The 19,475-nt window shown below is 35.0% G+C and overlaps 1 protein-coding gene across 1 annotated transcript in view; it reads right to left on the bottom strand.

The window, feature by feature from the left end:
- The window catches only part of micu1 (mitochondrial calcium uptake 1), a 154,158-nt gene that overhangs the window by 42,740 nt on the left and 91,943 nt on the right, over positions 1–19,475 (bottom strand). Inside the window, exon 5 of the mRNA XM_028795209.2 lies at positions 19,148–19,191. Coding sequence (XP_028651042.1) covers positions 19,148–19,191 — 44 coding nt within the window. The remainder of the gene's footprint in view (positions 1–19,147; positions 19,192–19,475) is intronic.

Genomic DNA, 19,475 nt, shown 5'->3' on the forward strand with positions numbered 1-19,475 from the left:
AACAGCACTGTTTTAGTTACACATTATTTTCCCAGTATTGAACATATACATTAGCCATAAAAATTACTCCCCACCTTAGAAGTTTCCACATTTTAATGTTGCACAACATTGAATGACAATGAATTTCATTTAACTTTTTAGACACTGATCAACAGAAAAAGAAAGGCAGGCTCACCAAATGTTTTAACAGACATCTGTATGTATTTTTCTGTGATTCAAGTGAACATTAAATATGCATACGCATGCCAGTTATTATTTGCTACAGTAAACTGACTCAAACTTATTTTGCAACTGTTAAATAGCATCTGGGATTTTAGTTATTTAACAGTTTTAAAGAGAAAGTATTCAGTGCACTTAAAATAATTTTTTTCTCTTGTGTTAAATTATCATGTTTTTAATTGTTCACATGGTGTTATTGCAGTAAACAGTGCCAATAAAAAGTATTCACGCCAAAGGAAGTTTTCACATTTTACTGTTAGAAACATTGAATCTCAGTTGATTTAATGTGGCTTTTTTGACACTGATCAACAGAAAAATCTCTTCAAAGTGAAAAAAGACTATGCCTATGTTTAAAAAAATACAGTGTACTGTTGTAGAACTTGATACCTCACTTTCATTTTACTTTTCTTTGCTTCAAGCTAAATTACATACTGCATGAGGTGGTGCAGAATTACATCTCTAGAAACAGGGCACACCTCTCACCAGGTCATAGTCTATTTGACGTTTGTACACTGTTTATGTGCTTATATTGGTATTTTGGCAGGTACGCTGGTTTTCCTTTCACATGTATGGTGTGAATTGGTACTTCAAAATTGACCAAGTGTGAATTTGTGTACATAAGTGTGTTACTGTATCCAGGCTTCCGTACAGACAATGAAACTAGATGGATTTCTTGGTTTAGTATCATATACAAAAACTTATTAAACAACAATACAATTTTAAGTTTCATTTTCATACAGGATATAGAGAAGCCAGATCTGTCTACATACCACTGGCTAACAGTATGATTTATCTAGCATAGATTACCTACTGACTTAATTCAAATTTTTAAAGTAGCACTAATAGTCCTGTTCGATAGCAGCGGTAAAGCAACACTCTCTTGATAATTCTTGATTCTTTTCATAGATCATCACATGGGATTTGCATTCTTTGTATCATGCTTACTCTTGTTTCACTAACTGCAATCTAATCTTTATTTCAGTTGCTTCTGTCATTTCCCATCACAACATAAAATACATCTTCCAGTTCATTTTAGTAAGTAGAGTGTCTTGAAAGGCACAGATCTTTCATTTATCATCACTAATCATAATGATAACCATTCAACCAATGCATTTAACATAAAAAACAGGCTTTCCGGTATTGGTGTGTTGGTAGCCAGTTAAGACAATACTCAATTAATATGACAGAGTCTTAGGAAGAAACACAAAGAGCATTTGATGATACAAAATGCTTTCTACCTTGACTTCCAAAAATGTTTTGATTAGGTACAAATTTGAACCATGTCATGAAGCAACATAAAACCAAGATTTAGAGAACACTTTGTAGATAATGCAAGTGCAAAATTTTAAGATAGCTGATAATGATCTTGTACACTTTCAAGGTGGTTCATTCTACCTCCTAACTCCATGGTCTGTTCTTCCACTATGCTTTCTTTTATACTTACTAGCCTGAAAAACTGAGGTACAGAGTGAGAAGCAGCTTATGTAAGATGGAAAAAACTCCTTTACAAATTTTATACACAAATTAATCTATATAGACAAATTCATCTAATATTCTGGAACAGCTGTACGGCATAAAAGTCTTTTTTTAGGTTAAAGCTCTAATGTTTATGGACCACAAGTTGTGGGCCTGTGTTACATTTAGGCTGAACTGGGTGATGAGTATCTGGAAGAAGTATTATGAATAATTGATAGATGACTGTTTCAAAGCCAGGGGCCTCATGCATAATGGTGTGCGTAGAGTTCACACTAAAACATGGCGTAGGGACAAAAGCGGAAATGTTCATATGCACAAAAAAAATCCAGATGCATAAATCTGTGTGTTTGCCAACTTCCACGTTCTTCCGCTAAATAAATCCTGGTCAGCGTAAAAAGTAACGCATGTGCCTGCTGCCACTCCCCAAACTCCTCCCAGAATTACGCCTCTTTGACTATGCAAATCAATATAAATAGCCCTTAAGCTCAGCGTTCTGTGAAAAGACAATGGCAAAAGCACGGGGGGAAATAAAAGAATTTCAGCTAATACCAAGTGGAGGCAAGGAAAAACGTACTATTTGTTGGTTTAAACAGTGGTATAAACAACAAAAGGAAGTTGATCGAGTAACAGAGTGCTGGAGAAACTTGAAAGTTCAAGTTCACAAAGTCGCACAGTGCCCGGAATAAAAAAGAAGTTGTCAGATATCAAAGTCGCGGTGAAAAGGTGAGTCGTAGCCCACCGTCTAAGTGTCATATGAAAGCTTATCAAAAAAAAAATAGGGACACAGTGAGAAAAGAGCTTGAAATGTCAACTTTAATCTCGAAATTTCCACTTTAATCACGTAGTTTATGTTGTCATTAAAGTAAAACATCTAAAATCGTTTAATTTACTAGTTTCTCAAATCCCATCATAACTAAAGTAGCATGTTAAATGCTTTGTTTTGTATGTGTTCTTCTATGTGCTGTATGCGTGTGAATCACTCCGTGCTTCTTAAACAGGCTTTCTCTTCCTCTGACAGGACACAGAATCCACTACATTCGTGATATTACAGCTCTCTGAATAATTTAAATACTGAGATGTATACTTGATATCATTTCAGTATTCATATCATATCAATTAAAGCATGTTATTAAACATGGGAACATGGTGGCGCAGTGATGAGCTGGTGCCCTGTTGGAGATTGTTCTTGCTGCGCCGTGTGCATCCTTCGATGAAATTATTTATTGCAGCAGTACTGTCTCTTTCAAACGTACTAACCAACAATTCCTGTCCTTCCTTTTCTTTCTCTAAGTAACCAATCGCCACACAATCAGCTCTGTAATAGACGTTAAGCCATCTGTAAGCTGAGAACACAGATTCTTCAAAACTTTTAAGGAACATTGAAATATCTTCGTAGTACATGTTTAATTATTCTATCCATCAATCCTTCCAGTGTCGCGCCAGCCCCAGCAAGAATACAGTGCAAGGCAGGAACAATCCCAGCTCCTTGCTAGCGCTGCGAAACCGTGTCCTCACATGTTTAATTATTAACAATAGAGATTATTTAAATGAAGTTAAAGTTTTATCTGTATAATAAACATTTTGCTGCACTTCATCTTAAAAATTATATAGTCATCATATGTAAATAAGCCCTTTATAAGTGGCGCAGGTTATGCAATATTATAACTGTATCGCAAGTTTACAGTGAGGTAATCATACTTATAAGTACAAACAGTTCTACAAGGAGCACTTGATGGACTGATTGATTGCGTTTATAGCTCTTGGGATGAAACTGTTTCTGAACCGCGAGGTCAGTACAGAAAAGGCTCTGAAGCATTGGCCGTATGAGAGCAGTTCAAATAGGCAGAATGTGCTTGATGCTGTATACCAATAATACTCTTTTTGATCAGCTGCTATAGAGCTGTGATTCCACACTCAGATACAGTGATATAAATACTCCCAAGAGGTGCAGTGAGTGTAATATGGAAAAAGGTGATCCTCTGTGGCAACCCCTAAAGGGAGCAGCTGAAAGAAGAAGGTGCATTGAGAGAAACAACGCAAAAGCAGCTATGGTATTTGGAATCGTTTGGCCATTCTGTAGACCATTATATTGTTACAGGTTAATTACAATCAGATGCCTTAAACTAACACCTCATCTTTGTAGTATGGTTGTCGCTTGTAGTTTTATTCCCTCTACACAGCTGCTTCTGCTTCAGTTATTCACTTTGGTATAACCTATGCATTAAGTGACAGATCATAATAAGCACCTGTTTGTTAAATTTTCTTAATCAAGTACTGAGTTATTTGCCTACAAAAATCTCACGTTTTCTAATTGAAAAATGGTCTATGACTGTTTTTTAAAGATATTGAAGTATATCATTATATTGCTTTACTTTTTAAAAAAGACATCTCTAGAACTCCAATATATGTCCTTTTCTATTGACTAACTAATCCAAAAGACATAAAATAGCCATCTAAGACAAACACCATCATGAACTATGCAAAGTGCTGAAAAATTCTGCACAGTGCTGTACTGATGAGTATGCAGTATGTTACTGGCTATTTGGAGGAGAAGAACGGATGTGTCAATGATTTCATTTACCTAATAAAGTGGCCACTAAGCATACATATGTGGTGTGCCATGTTTCCCTTGTCTTGTAAATAGGTCTAGTATTGGTGCAAACCATTTTTGAAATATGTACCCATCATTAATGCAATAAAGTACAGTCAAAGAGTATGAAAAGCTGCAAAAACTGCTCTGCTGTAAAGAGATTGTGGGTTTGCTTCCTGGGTCGTCCTCCTGCACGAAAAGCGCTGTGAGTAGTGAAAAAAGTTCTATATAAATGTAAAGAATTATTGTTATCATTATTAAGGATAGCTGGTATTTTGTTACAAGTAGTAAATAAAACATGCTTCAATTCCAGTCTAATTAATAAAACTGAAAGACCACCCCCTGCATTATGAAAAATACCTTCCCTTCCTTAAGGAACATTACCGGGCTAGTGAGGCTGGGCTTTTGTAAAGCCAAACCATTGTAAGAAGGAAGCAGAAAATGTGGTTCTGCCATCAGTTCACACAAAACTGTCAGTTGTGTCCAAATTAAATCACTTTAAATGAGAAGACCTTCCAAGCACTGTAATTCAATTTCACATAAAAAATACACAGGCCAATACACATCATTTTGTGGAAGGCATTCAAGGGAGTAAAATCAGTTACAATCAGATAATTTTAGATGTAACATTTACAGGACTACGCAAGTGTGAAGATTTTACACATTTTCCTTTTTTTTTATTGTACACCAAAGTACAAGAATAGGTAATGTGAAAAACCAAACATCAGAGATCAATATACAATATATGACTACAAAGTCCTGGCATTCACTATTTATTTATTATCATTTTTTGAAACACTAATTAAGAATAAACAGCTCATATTAATCTCTCTTCGACTAGGCCCTTTATGACTGCCTATTTGATCATTAACTAAGCACTGCACATAGTCATCATTGTTTGTAATTTCTACTTTAAAAACATGCAATTGTGAGCATCAATGCCCTCTTACATTCTTGTCCATTTTATTAAGCGTACACATCAAACTTGAATCTTAACAGCCTGAACTTGTTAGGGAACTGACTCAACATGGTATTCAAAGAGTGGGAAAAGATATTGACCTGTGCCGTCTCTGCTGTGCCACATAGCTGTTGCTACTTAGTTGATAATGAATACCCACTCCAAAAAACTTACTGTTTCTCATCTCACAGATAACAGGATTAAGAACTAATTTATAAGGCCTATGCATTAGATGAAATTTCTAGTACAGTCATATGAAAAAGTCTGGGAACCCATCTTAATTCTTTGGATTTTTGTTTATCATTGGCTGAGCTTTCAAAGTAGCAACTTCCTTTTAATATTTGACATGCCTTATGGAAGCAGTAGCATTTCAGCAGTGACATTAAGTTTATTGGGATTAACAGAAAATATGCAATATGCTTCATCACAGAATTAGACAGGTGCATAAATTTGGGCACTCCCAACAGAGATATTACATCAATACTTAGTTGAGCCTCCTTTTGCAAATTTAACAGCCTCTAGACGCCTCCTATAGCCTTTGATGAGTGTCTGGATTCTGGGATGGAGGTATTTTTGACCACTCCTCCATACAAAATCTGTCCAGTTCAGTTAAATTTGATGGCTGCCGAGCATGGGCAACCTGCTTCAAACCATCCCATAGATTTTCGATGATATTCAAGTCAGGGGGCTGTGACGGCTATTCCAGAACATTGTACTTCTCCCTCTGCATGAATACCTTTGTAGGTTTCGAACTGTGTTTTGGGTCATTGTCTTGTTGGAATATCCAACCCCTGCGTAACTTCAACTTTGTGACTGATGCTTGAACATTATCCTGAAGAATTTGTTGCTATTGGGTTGAATTCATCCGACCCTCAACTTTAACAAGGGCCCCAGTCCCTGAACTAGACACACAGCCCCACAGCATGATGGAACCTCCACCAAAATTTGACAGTAGGTAGCAGGTGGTTTTTCTTGGAATGCGGTGTTCTTCTTCCGCCATGCAAATCGCTTTTTGTTATGACCAAATAACTTGAATTGTTGTCTCATCAGTCCAAAGCACTCTGTTCCAAAATGAATCTGGCTTGTCTAAATAAGCATTTGCATACAACATGCGACTCTGTTTGTGGCGTGAGTGCAGAAAGGGCTTCTTTCTCATCACCCTGCCATACAGATGTTCTTTGTGCAAATTGTGCTGAATTGTAGAACGATGTGCAAATACACCATCTGCAGCAAGTTCTTGCAGGTCTTTGGAGGTCATCTGTGGGTTGTCTGTAACCACTCTCACAATCCTGCACATATGCTGCGCCTGTATTTTTCTTGGCCTGCCAGACCTGAGTTTAATAGCAACTGTGCCTGTGGCCCTTCCATTTCCTGATTACATTCCTTACAGTTGAAACTGACAGTTTAAACCTCTGAAATAGATTTTTGTAGCCTTCCCCTAAACCATGATACTGAACAATCTTTGTTTTCAGATCTTTTGAGAGTTGCTTTGAGGATCCCATTCTGTCACTCTTCAGAGGAGAGTCAAAGGGAAGCACAAGTTTTCTCATGATTGGACACACCTGTCTATGAAGTTCAAGGCTTAATGAGCTAATCCAACCAATTTGGTGTTGCAAGTAATCAGTATTGAGCAGTTACCTGCATTTAAATCAGAAAAATTACAAAGGTACCCAAATTTTTGCACAGCCAGTTTTTCATATTTGATTTAATTTCATACAACTAAATACTGCTTCACTAAAAATATTTGTACGGAAAACACCCCAGTAATCAGATGTTCCTAGCAAATGAAAGACATACCACTGTTATCTTTTTTGTTGAAAGTTGAGTAAATTATTATGCAGGCTGAGAGGGGTTCCCACACTTTTTCATATGACTGTATGTTCCTGGACTTTCCTAGCTGTGAGGACATATAGAAGAAATACACTGCTGAAAAAGCCAATTTACAGATGGGAAAACTGGTGCTACAAAGGGATGTGCCTGATCATCAAATATATTGAGGAGTTCCAAGATTTCTGTATTATCAATGGACACTTTCTTTACCATAAAATATGACAGTATACTCCAAATCGTTATACTACAACCAGTGTGCATTTCTGTCACTATAGCCTGGTTCCACCATCAGTTTATACTACCAAGATTACGCCATTCCAAGTTTCTGAAATCTTCCAATGCCCTGTGTTAAAGGTGTCCCTTGGTCTACTGCAATTATATCTTCTTGTCTTTTGCTGTCAGAATTGATACTTAATTGGATCAATAGCTGTCATACTCAATCTATGTCAATGTATGTTAAGATGTGTGCGCTGATAGACCTCTTTTAGTCTATTACTTTGGTTGCTTTACACAAGTTATGTCAGCCTCTGCATGACCCCTTTCTCTCAATGTTCAGTTTCTCAACACATAATTTGTATTCAGTAAATGAATCACAATGAATGCAACCAGAATAGTAAACCTCCTCAAGTTTTCACTAGTGTATCAATACATGAATCACACCACCCTTAAATTATTTGGTCCTTTAAAAATGAATGAATGCTTAATTTAAGAAAATCAGAAGCATAGACATAATAATGAATTTCAAGTTGATGGTAGCATTTCATTTCACATGAGCAGCCTCAATAATTTAATAGTACCTAGGTGGGGCAAGACACAGACAGATTGCACATGCTAACATTCCTTGATAGTTAATGTGGGGTATAGACGCAGATAATGGCTGAAAACACTTCATGCATGTATGGTGTATGAACTAGAGGCAGAGATATACACAAAGGATATTCAAATATGAATGTTACCAAATAATGCTATTTTTTAATAAATCTGTATGTATGCCAGTGTTCATAAAAATGTGTCAAAAGCTGTCTCTGTGCTACATACACGAAACTAAACATAAACAAATGCAGCGGTGCCATCACTTCAATAAGCGTAATACATGTTGTTTTTTTGTAATAATCTCCAAAGCGCCAATCTGAAAAGAAGGATGTAGTTAAACATTTTACCCTTTAAACAGTATGGGCGCGCTAAGGCAGATGCACAAGCAACCAGCATCCTAGGCAAAGACCAAAGCTTATAGCGTTCTTGTCAGTGGTGTGTAAGTCATGAACTTCTGCCTTGTGACCAGACTTCCAGCCTATACAATAAAAATGACGAAGTTAACTATTTTAACTGCAAATGACTGGACTTTTCATTCATCCATCCATGTTCTTTTAAAATGTATTAATTTTGAAATTCACAGGTAAATGGAAGCATGTTCCAATAGAAAGAAAGGAACCAGCCCACATTGACACATTTAAACTCAAAACAATTTACAGACACCAATAAATCAAAATGCATTTATTTGGACAGTGGAAGGAAACAGAAGGTCCTGAAAGAAACCAATGAGGACATGAAAAGAACATGGAGCATGTCAATGCCACACAGCAAGCACAGCAGTCCAGAACGAGTATATAATTGCTATAACATGGTAAGAGTACTCACCTGCCTTCTCAATGAGAAAATTAATATCAAATTTAAACATTTTTCTTGCTTTACCTATATGTTTTACATGGAAGCTTGTTTGTCACAATCAACAGAAAGTCACAGCATCAAACACCGCTGACATTCTTCAAGTCTCAGGCAGCATTAGCAAAACATGCTGGGCAGACACCTGGCTGCTAAGCAAGAGATACTAATTGTTTATTTTTCTGGTTTAGTTTTAACATTTAGAATCAAGAGTGCTTTCACTTCAAATCTGGTTTCTGTGATATATTTATACATGTTTTAAATTTAAAAAATGTACTTTTTTTTTCCCTACCAAATGATTCATTTTGCTACGTTTCTACATTTTCATACATAAAATGTATGAGTTTTAGTTATATTTTAGAATTACAGTTTAAATAGTATCTTTCAAATCAAATTCACAAAACTTTTATTAATCAGGAGAAAACAGGAAGCACTATGGATTCCAAAAGTACAATCTGCATTATAGTGATTTGGGTAGTAAACCAGAGGAGCAGATATGCATACAAACTGAAACACACATGCTAATTTCACACAACCCATACCTGCCAAAAATCCTGCAGGGTGGTGGCAGTTGGGGGGAGGGAGTATTTAGGTGAGAAGCGGAGAGAACGGGGATTCATTGGTTACGAGGACAAGAAAGCAGCATACAGTTAAAAAAAAGATACATTGACCACACACACAGCACAAAACAGATAATACTGGGCCAAGACAGTCAAAGTGAATTTACACCTCCTTTTATGTCATCTTTTTAATCAAAAGTATTGCCAAATACTCCTAATATAAAAGCAGTGTTTGTAAATTAGTGCTGGATCTGCATCAAGGAACCAATCCCAGATAATGAATGATGCAATGTCATTTGGTTGTATATGAGCTGAAAAGCAATATGTAATAACAAACCATAATTTTAAAACTTATTTTTCCCCCCACCTTGATACACAAAATGAATAAATGTAAAATAATCACGTTCATAACTTGGCTGTTTTCTTAATCTGAGCTCAAATGTCTGATAGTAACAACTGGATGGTGATGCATTGGGGAAAATAAAATGTCAAAATGTATTATTATTTATCTATCTATCTATCTATTGATTCTAAAATGTGCAACTTTGTGACTTTCGAAATTCAAAGACAAATATCCTACAAAATATTTAATTTAGAGACAGGTTCTTTAGAAAAAATAAAAATAAGATCACAGTATACCTGACCTGAAGCATTTAAAAGTTATGAAAAGACTTGGAAGAAAAGGCAATAAAAAATTCAGTATGTCCATGGCTCTATTTCTGATTAATAGCCGTGAACAAAACATATTCCTTATTTTTTCGGATTCATTTTTACAAATAATAGCATTCTTAAAACTAGTACATAACTGTATAACTGTTGATACATTAAAGAAGTATATACAGGGAATATCAAATATCTGCATAGCCTTACAGGAATAAAACTTTTGTGGATTTCACAAATTAATATCAATCATCTCAGACCCTTTTCAATATTTAATAAGATCTTACAGCCCACAATATTTATATAAAAAGCACCTGGACAATGTTTAGGAAAAACCACAATAAGAAAATCATTGCTTTGTGTTACACTTGCCATCTTACAATGAAGAATCCAGACTGTTATTACAACAAGGGTCTTTGTCCAAATTTGTTAAGTTATTTGGATGCAGAACCATTCCTAATACACAAATAACTGCTTAAGATTTTGTAAACTGGATCAGATCCAGTTCTTCTTCTTAAGAATTATTGATGGTGTTTTAGGATTACAATACACTAAACAAATCAGGAGAAACAGTAACAAGGTATACTTTATATGCAGAACATTTCACTCACTCAAACAGTTATTAGGACAAGACAGAAGACAGCTCAAAAAAGCAGGGGTTTTGATTTGGGTGTACAAGTACAAGTATTTGTTAGCATCCACCGTGCTCAGGCAAATTAAATACAAAAACATATTACGTATTTGGGCATTTAAATGTTCAGTGCCTTAAAAATAATAATCTTTAATAAGTAACATAGTTTTGAAGCTGGAAAACCTCTGCTCAAGAGAAAAGATTACAAAGCAACAATACAGCAAGATGCAGCACAGGAAAGATCAGTTCAAATACAGTTCATAAAACTTTTGTTAATCTTTATTTACATAATCCTAATATAGTTTAACTGCAGCAGATTAATTATACTTATAAGAAGATATTCACTTTTTACACATTTTGTTATGTCTCAGTCTTAGGCTAAAATTGTTTAAATTACTTTTAGTCTTCATCAAGCAACATTCAGTTATTAATAATCACAAAGTGAAAACAGCATTTCAGAAATTTTTTGCAAAATTATTAAACCCAAACATGAATACAATCGAACATTTACGGGGAGTAGGCAAAAGTACCGAAAAGCTCAAATTTTAAAACGGTATTGTATCAGCATCTGGGGATTCTTGGTAACAAAACTAAATGTCAATTTTCCAATCAATCCCAATTCAGTAGAGTAGCTGCGGAAAAGCTTGCTTAGACAAGGTGGAAACTTCACAAAATCACACTGCTTTGACACACACACGTCATCAAGAGGGAAATGGTTTGTTGTGCAGCATCATGGCGTTGGGAGGCAATCAATTGTGCAACTCACCAGGGAGGGTGGAGTAAGATGGAGGGGTGGGTTTTTGAGGTATCCGTTATTTGTTTTGGAAACATTCTGGTACCAATGCGGAGGTCTAAAAACTGGTATCGATAGTGAAGAGACCTGAAAATAGCTGTTTACTGATGGTCTCTATCCAATCTGAAAGAACTTGAAAGGAATTGCAGAGAAGAATGGCAGAAAAATACACCAAATCCAGGTTTGCAAAGCTTGTCATGTCAAACCCAAGAAGACTCCAAGCTGTAATAGCTGCTAAAGATGCTTCAAGTAAATAACTAATAAAAGGTAGGAATTTGTTTTTAATTTTATTAAATCTACAAAAAAATTCTAAAATCATTGTGAGTGTTACTTGATGTGGAATATATTAATATAAATTTACTTAGCATAAGGCTGCAAAATAACAAAATGTGAAAAATGCAAAAGGGTCTGAATACTTATTGAATGTACAGTAAATATCTCATGCACAAAACAACAGAGTAAACCATAAAATTACATGTTGCAAAACGATGCTTTGAATTATATGTAGTAAATGGTAAAATTTATATTTCACTAAATTAGTGTGTCTGAATGACTACCACCATGTGGCACTCTATTGTATCATAAGGTTGTTCATTTTGGCTACAGAACAAACGGATCCATCACCATCTACTGAGTACTAACCCATATTAAGGAATGCCTAAATTCAAGACTATCATCAGTGCCTTTTATTTAAAAACTACCCATATAACTTTATTCAGGATTTCCTGTCTTTAAGACCTCTTATTGCCGAGAGAGGAAATGCACATCAATGAATGTCACCTTGAACACAGAAACACCCAAATTTGTCTGCTCAGCTCTTTCCTTTCTTATGCACAATTGTGTTGCCAAGCATGGCATAAACTCTCATTAAGTTTGCTGATTTCCCAACAGTAGTGGGGATGATTATCATCCACTGCAGAACTCAGGATGTCATGCAACTATTGACATTAATCGGATTGTGTTGGAAACAGATAACAGTTTTAACTTTTCATTACTGAGAGTCTCTCACGGTCTCTCACTATCACATATCCTGTTAAAAAAACTCAAAGGTGTGTTTCACTTTTGAGAATGCTTAAGAATGTTAGCCTGTCACCCCAGCTCCTCACTAACTTTAATTGGTGTACAGTGGGGACTGTACTGATGAGGTCCATCAACAACCTTATCATATTACTATAGTGAATAACTGAATACAAATAATATTTAACATAAAATCACATAACTATTTGTTTTACATAAACCTGCCTAATATTTATGCTGCAAAGTACCCACACATGAGTTAAAACTATGTATATTGTGCAGGAGTAAACACAGATTTTCTTTTTATTTGGCTTACTGTCCACACCAGTATTTATATATAACCTATATTCAAACCATGTATTTACACAGAAACAACTCTGAAATGGCAGCCATATGCAAATAAATTAGAAAGGTGACATTATTTATGATAATAACACAAAATTACAAATGTTGTATGATACTCATAAGCAACTGTGCATTTTACTCTCTCGTAAAGAGACAGGATAATTGCCCATTTGTTATCTCACTTTGTTATGACAGGAATTCATGTTGTTCTTCAAGTAACAGTTTTATTACTGTAATATCCACCCGTGACAGCAAAAAGGCCTCTTCGCAAGTGAAATTAAACATAAACATGACATCTCTCTGTAGCTCATTGACCTGCACTATTAATCACTTTTCTTCAGTTGTTATTTGTTTAATAGCACATATTAATTAGCACATGGCATGCATGGTTAAGATATAATTTTAAACTTCAAAAATGCAGTCTAATTGTTGTCACAGAGATCTCATATCTGAATTCTTATCCACATACAAATGTGAATCTCATTTACAATCAATAATTGAATTCTGTCTAGTGTGTGTTTATTTAGATTTTATTCAAGTGGTATAAACACAGTCATATTTGCTGCTTTATGTTAAAGCATAAACAATTCTTAACATCTGGATTAAGATATCAGACTGTGCTAAAACACCTCTTGTCATTTGTATGCAATTTACTCCGTTTCCCTGTTTTAATACATACACTTATGGTTTACATACTTTGTTATTTTACATGCTGATATCAAATGAAATATACACATCTTCCTACATAATTACTTCAGGAAATAAAGAAATTGCTAAAAGCTCTTCATTCACACCTTACTGCACCTGTAAACTATGCATAGTTATATAAGTGGGTCAGGATAAGCAGTCACCATAACTCATACTATCTGCCACAATACAACATTTAGCTTCACTCAGCATAATTTATGCACTGCACTCTAGCAACAGGATAATTATACTTTGTATTTAATAAATTTACTATTAACTTTGCAATTACAAAATAAAATCACGTACTGGAATTATGAGTAAAGCTTCAAGATTTAAATAATTTATTGTTTTGATTAAAGATGGGACATAGCTTCTAGCATTATCTTAACTAATTATAATTTTATATTGGTTTGTTTCCAACATGTTTAATTCTAATTACTTAAACAAGTCTGTTATAATGTGATAATTGAATTTTAAAGACAACAGTACATATATCATATTTAAAAAGTGCCACTCAATTGTTTTGGCTATGTGCTAATTTAGCATCTGCATACTACAGCAGATTGACAAGAATACAGCCTACCTGACTTTAATAACAGGCATAAACTGAAACACAGATGTAAAATGCAATGCAGAATACATGAAAAATTAATAAAATATTGCATTGACATTATAAATCAATTCTTTAGTAATATTTAAGAGAGTTATAAGATAATCTGCAATTGCAGTCAATGTCAATGATAAAAGTAAAGTATTTCAAAGTGCAACAGACATTTATAAACATCAACTGTTAAGGCATTTATAAAAATGACTGTAATTGTTAATTATTTTATCGAGCAGGTTTAGAAAAAAGAAACAAAAAAAATGAATAGGTTACTTTGTGAAAAGTTAAGGCCTTGCCGATTGCTATTTTATAGTAGCAAAAACCATCACGTATGAGCTACAATGAATTAAATGTGGGCAAAATTCATGTTACTACACATGTCAGAAAATACCAAAGAAATAAATGCAATGTCAGTTTCATTCAGAGCTTTCAGGGGGCCTAAAAATACAACTAAGTTACACATATGAATATACCTTCATACATGATTAGTACATCGATGACAACAAAAATTAGTCTATACAACCAAGAAGAAAGATTTATTCTCAGCTTTCAGCATCAAAAGACAACCAAAGCCCATGATTGTAAATTTGTATTATCAGGATCTACACCATTTGCAACAAACAAACTTCTGCATGAACAAAGTTTCAAAGATTAAAAGAAAGAAATAGAGCTGTTCTATAGATTACAATAAACTAAGTAAAATAGACATAAATTGGAAAACATTCTGTAAGCTGCTTTTCTAAACAGTCTGCAATTTCCTTTGTGATTAATAAAGTGTCTGTCTTTCTGTCTATCTGTCTGAACTGCCTGGTAAACTTTAAAAGACTGAGTTGTAGCAATTTCTTTACCAACTATATTCACACATTTCTGTCAAGGCTTGCAGTATGTGTACACTTTAAAGCAGTAATTAACAATTTAACCAAGTTGATATCGATCATGACCTGTTCTAGCCTATCTAGGTAAAAATAGACAGTAAAGTGCTCTTCATAGTAAGAGCATTAGAAAAATGAATGAGAACATGCTTATTGTACCAAGCAAAACTGGCCAATCCTATTCAATAAATTCTCCTAAAATAATACCAAGTCTAGACTGTCCGACTGTCTACACACTACTTGATAACATATTCCATTTGTCTATGGTTTGCCGTGTGAAGAAAAACTTCCTAATGTATGTGCGAAATTGAGCCTTAACAAGTTTCCAACTGTGCCCCCATGTTCTTGATGATTTCATTTCAAATGAACAGCCTCAATTCACAGTACCAACTCCTTTCATATTTTTTAACACTTCAACCATTTCACCTCTTAATTTTCTTTTGCTTAAACTGAAAAGGTTCAACTGCTTTAACCTTTCCTCATAACTCATCACCTACAGGATGGAATTAGCCTAGTCACTCTGAACTTTTTCTAGTACTTCTATGTCTTTTTTGTAGCCCAGAGACCAAAACTGCACACAGTACTCCAGGTGCAGCCTCACTAGTGCACCATGAAGCTCATGTACAATCTCCGTCAACTTGTGCTATATAACCTAAAATTCTGTTAGCCTTCTTAATGGTTTCTGAACACTACCTGAAGGTGACAAGTCCACTAAGACACCGAAATCAGCAGTACTTTCAGTTGTCAGACCTCCCATTGTGTATTCAAATCTAACATTTGTACTTCCTACATGTACTGCTTTATATTCATTTACATTAAATTTCACATGCCACAAATCTGCCCAAGAATGTATGCTGTCCAAGTCCCTCTGTAATGATCCAATGAGATTATCTGCCAATCAGCTTAGCTTGGTATTATCTTTAAACTTAACCTTCTTATTGTGTATATTACAATCCAAAACATTTATATGTATTAAGAACAGCAGCAGCCCTAGCACTGACCCACCCTCTGCTTGCTGTGTCTGAGCCAATTCTGCACCCATCTATTTGTACAAACTTCACCCTGAACTCCCACTTCTTTTAGTTTGTTGCTCAACCTCTCATGTGGTACCTTACCAAATGACTTCTGAAAGTCAAGATAAATAATATGTGCACCATTCATATCACATCCTTTTTTTTTTTTTTTTTTTTTTTTTTGTTCTTTATTTCGTCTTATACGATTTCTCGTATTAGAAATTTGTTAGTTTTCGCATACCCCTTGGGGTCAGAGCGCAGGGTCAGCCATTGTACAGCGCCCCGGAGCAATTACAGGTTAAGGGTCTTGCTCAAGGGCCCAGCAGAGTAGGATCTCTTTTGGCAGTGACGGGGATTCGAACCGGCAACCTTCAGGATACCAGCGCAGATCCTTAGCCTCAGAGCCACCACTCCACCCTTTTGTCATCTGACAAAAATAAGCAAAAATCATTCATGGGCTGTATTCATTCTCACAAGGAAGAACCATGTGTTCAGTATAAAGTTTAGGAGCAATTTGTTATGCAAACATCAAAACTGACTAATAATATTTAAATTGCCAAAACACATGCAAAAAAAATACTTTTCCTCAAGTGTCAATAATACAGTGATCCCTCGCTATATTGCGCTTCGCCTTTCGCGGCTTCACTCTATCGCGGATTTTATATGTAAGCATATTTAAATATATATTGCGGATTTTTTACTGGTTCGCGGATTTCTGAGGACAATGGGTCTTTTAATTTCTGGTACATGCTTCCTCAGTTGGTTTGCCCAGTTGATTTCATACAAGGGACGCTATTGGCAGATGGCTGAGAAGCTACCCAACTTACTTTTCTCTCTCTTGCGCTTTCTCTGATCCTGACGTAGGGGGTGTGAGCAGGGGGGCTGTTCGCACACCTAGACGATACGGACGCTTGTCTAAAAATGCTGAAAGATTATCTTCACGTTGCTACCTTCTGTGTAGCTGCTTAGTGAAGCGACATGCTGCACTGTGCTTCGCATACTTAAAAGCTCGAAGGGCACGTATTGATTTTTGCATGTTTGTTTTTCTCTGTCTCTATCTATCTCTCTCTCTCCCTGCTCCTGACGGAGGGGGTGTGAGCTGCCGCCTTCAACAGCTTTGTGCCACGGTGCTTCGCATACTTAAAAGCTAAACAGCCCTATTGATTTGTTTGCTTTCTATGTCTTTATGACAGTCTCTGCTCCTGACACACACTCCTTTGAAGAGGAAGATATGTTTGCATTCTTTTAATTGTGAGACGGAACTGTCATCTCTGTCTTGTCATGGAGCACAGTTTAAACTTTTGAAAAAGAGACAAATGTTTGTTTGCAGTGTTTGAATAATGTTCCTGTCTCTCTACAACCTCCTGTGTTTCTGCGCAAATCTGTGACCCAAGCATGACAATATAAAAATAACCATATAAACATATGGTTTCTACTTCGCGGATTTTCTTATTTCACGGGTGGCTCTGGAACGCAACCCCCGCGATGGAGGAGGGATTACTGTACATCACAATGTAAAGTTCTGATAGTATGCCACACCAATTTCTTCCTCCCTCTACTTAATAGCAAGGGTTTTAAAGACAACATTTAAAGATGTAACATTTTAAGTGTCAGATGTGATTGCTAATAGTTAATCATTGATAGATTACATGAACAGGTAACTCACACTTAAACATTAATTAATACTAGAGTGTCAAATTACACTTTAGAAACACAGCAGAAAAACTGGAAAACACTAATAACATACAGTTAAGTTAGAAAGAAACAGGTGCATCCTGTTTGCTTTAGTTATTCTTGAGATGTGTCAAGAACTTGATTGGAGTCCACGAGTGGCAAATGGAACGTTGTTGCAGATTTATTTTAAATTGATAGGTTTTCCATTTAATATTTTCAGAAAGGTTTGTACAAAAGTCAGAAACCAAAATCTCTCATTTGAATAAGTATTCAGAACTTTTGCCCAGGTACTCCACATTGTGATCAGGTGCATCCTGCTTGCTTTAATTATCCTTGAGATGTGTTCTGAACTTGATTGGAGTCCACCAGTGCCAAACTGAACTGACTGGACATAGTACAATGTGAGAGTTGATTTTTACTGCTAAATACGATTTTCACTGTTTGATTATATATTGATATATGGGCCTAAGCCCAGACTTAAACTCCATAAAACATGGACGGAGAGACCAGAAGATGGCAGTTTACAGACACTTCCCATCCAATTTTATAGAGCCACAAGAAAGAATGGGATAAACTTCCGAAATTCAAGTGTGCAAAGCTTGTAAAGACATAATGAAGAAGACTTGAAGTTATAACTACTGCCAAAGAGGATTCTGTAAATTCTTGAATTAAGAGTGTATACATACCTACAAGTGATGAGAGATTTCTGCTTTTGATATTTAATACCTTTTCAAACCTTTCTGAAAACATGTTTTAGCTTGTTTTTATAGGTTATTGAATGTAGATTGATAGCAAATGTTTATCCAGTATAAATGGCTGTTTTTCAAAATATTCAGAGGAATTTTGCTTAAACATTTTGCAACATTTAGCAGGTATCTATTTGAACTATTTAGACTTATGAATGTATCTACTCAAAAACTCTCACCATTTACACATATTGTCCAATCACATTAGTACCAATATATATGACATACATTTATATTACATGCTGCATTGTTTAATATTCTTGTAGATAATAATAATAACTTTTTTATTATTAATAATTAACAATCACTTTACTTCAATTTTTTTTATTTTTCAGACCAGTTATTAAATATGCAGAACAGCACAATTACATAAAAGGTAAGATAAAAACAAACTTTGAAAATTCAGTTACTATTTAGTATTCATGCAAAAACAGCAAACTATGAAACAAGGCTAAAAATTTTAATTATTACTATAGAAAATGTTTTAAATCTCAAAAAAAAACAACTGAAAAAAGGGGAAAGAAATAATATGGTGAAAGGATATTAAGTTTGTAAGTGAAAACATATGTCAGATTTTTGAAATTTTTACTGAAACTAGTAACACATATAAGTTTAATATACTTGCATTTCATTATTACTTACTAATAAAAATTCCAAAATTCAGCACTAGGCACATTATCTGTAACTTACTTTAAATTAAAGCAAACAAACATTTCAGATAATGCAAAAATATTTTTTTCACATTCATCCTTTAATATTATAACATTACTTTTTTAAGATTGTCAAGAAAAAACTAATTTGTACACATACCTTGCCATCATAGCGTTTTACCATAAACTGATCCAGCCCTAAATCTGGAAAACAAAAGATAAAGCTATACTAAGGTAAAACAATTAAACAAAATATCTTGACAAAATACATTACACAAACTAATAATACTGAAACTCATTTTAGCTGATAAGCAATCATCCGGTGTGCCAAATGTGTAGTACAGAATGGAATTACCCATTTTACTTTGGTCTGGCACAAAAATATTTTGCTTTATAAGCAGCTGCCAGACACTGTTAACTTCAGTTCAAGTGTCAAGTTTCTCTCCACTGGGCCTCTTCAGAATGTAGTTCTTGGGCCTAATCTGATA

This window comes from Erpetoichthys calabaricus, chromosome 2 (genome assembly GCF_900747795.2).
Source record: "Erpetoichthys calabaricus chromosome 2, fErpCal1.3, whole genome shotgun sequence".
Taxonomy (NCBI): Eukaryota; Metazoa; Chordata; class Cladistia; order Polypteriformes; family Polypteridae; genus Erpetoichthys; species Erpetoichthys calabaricus.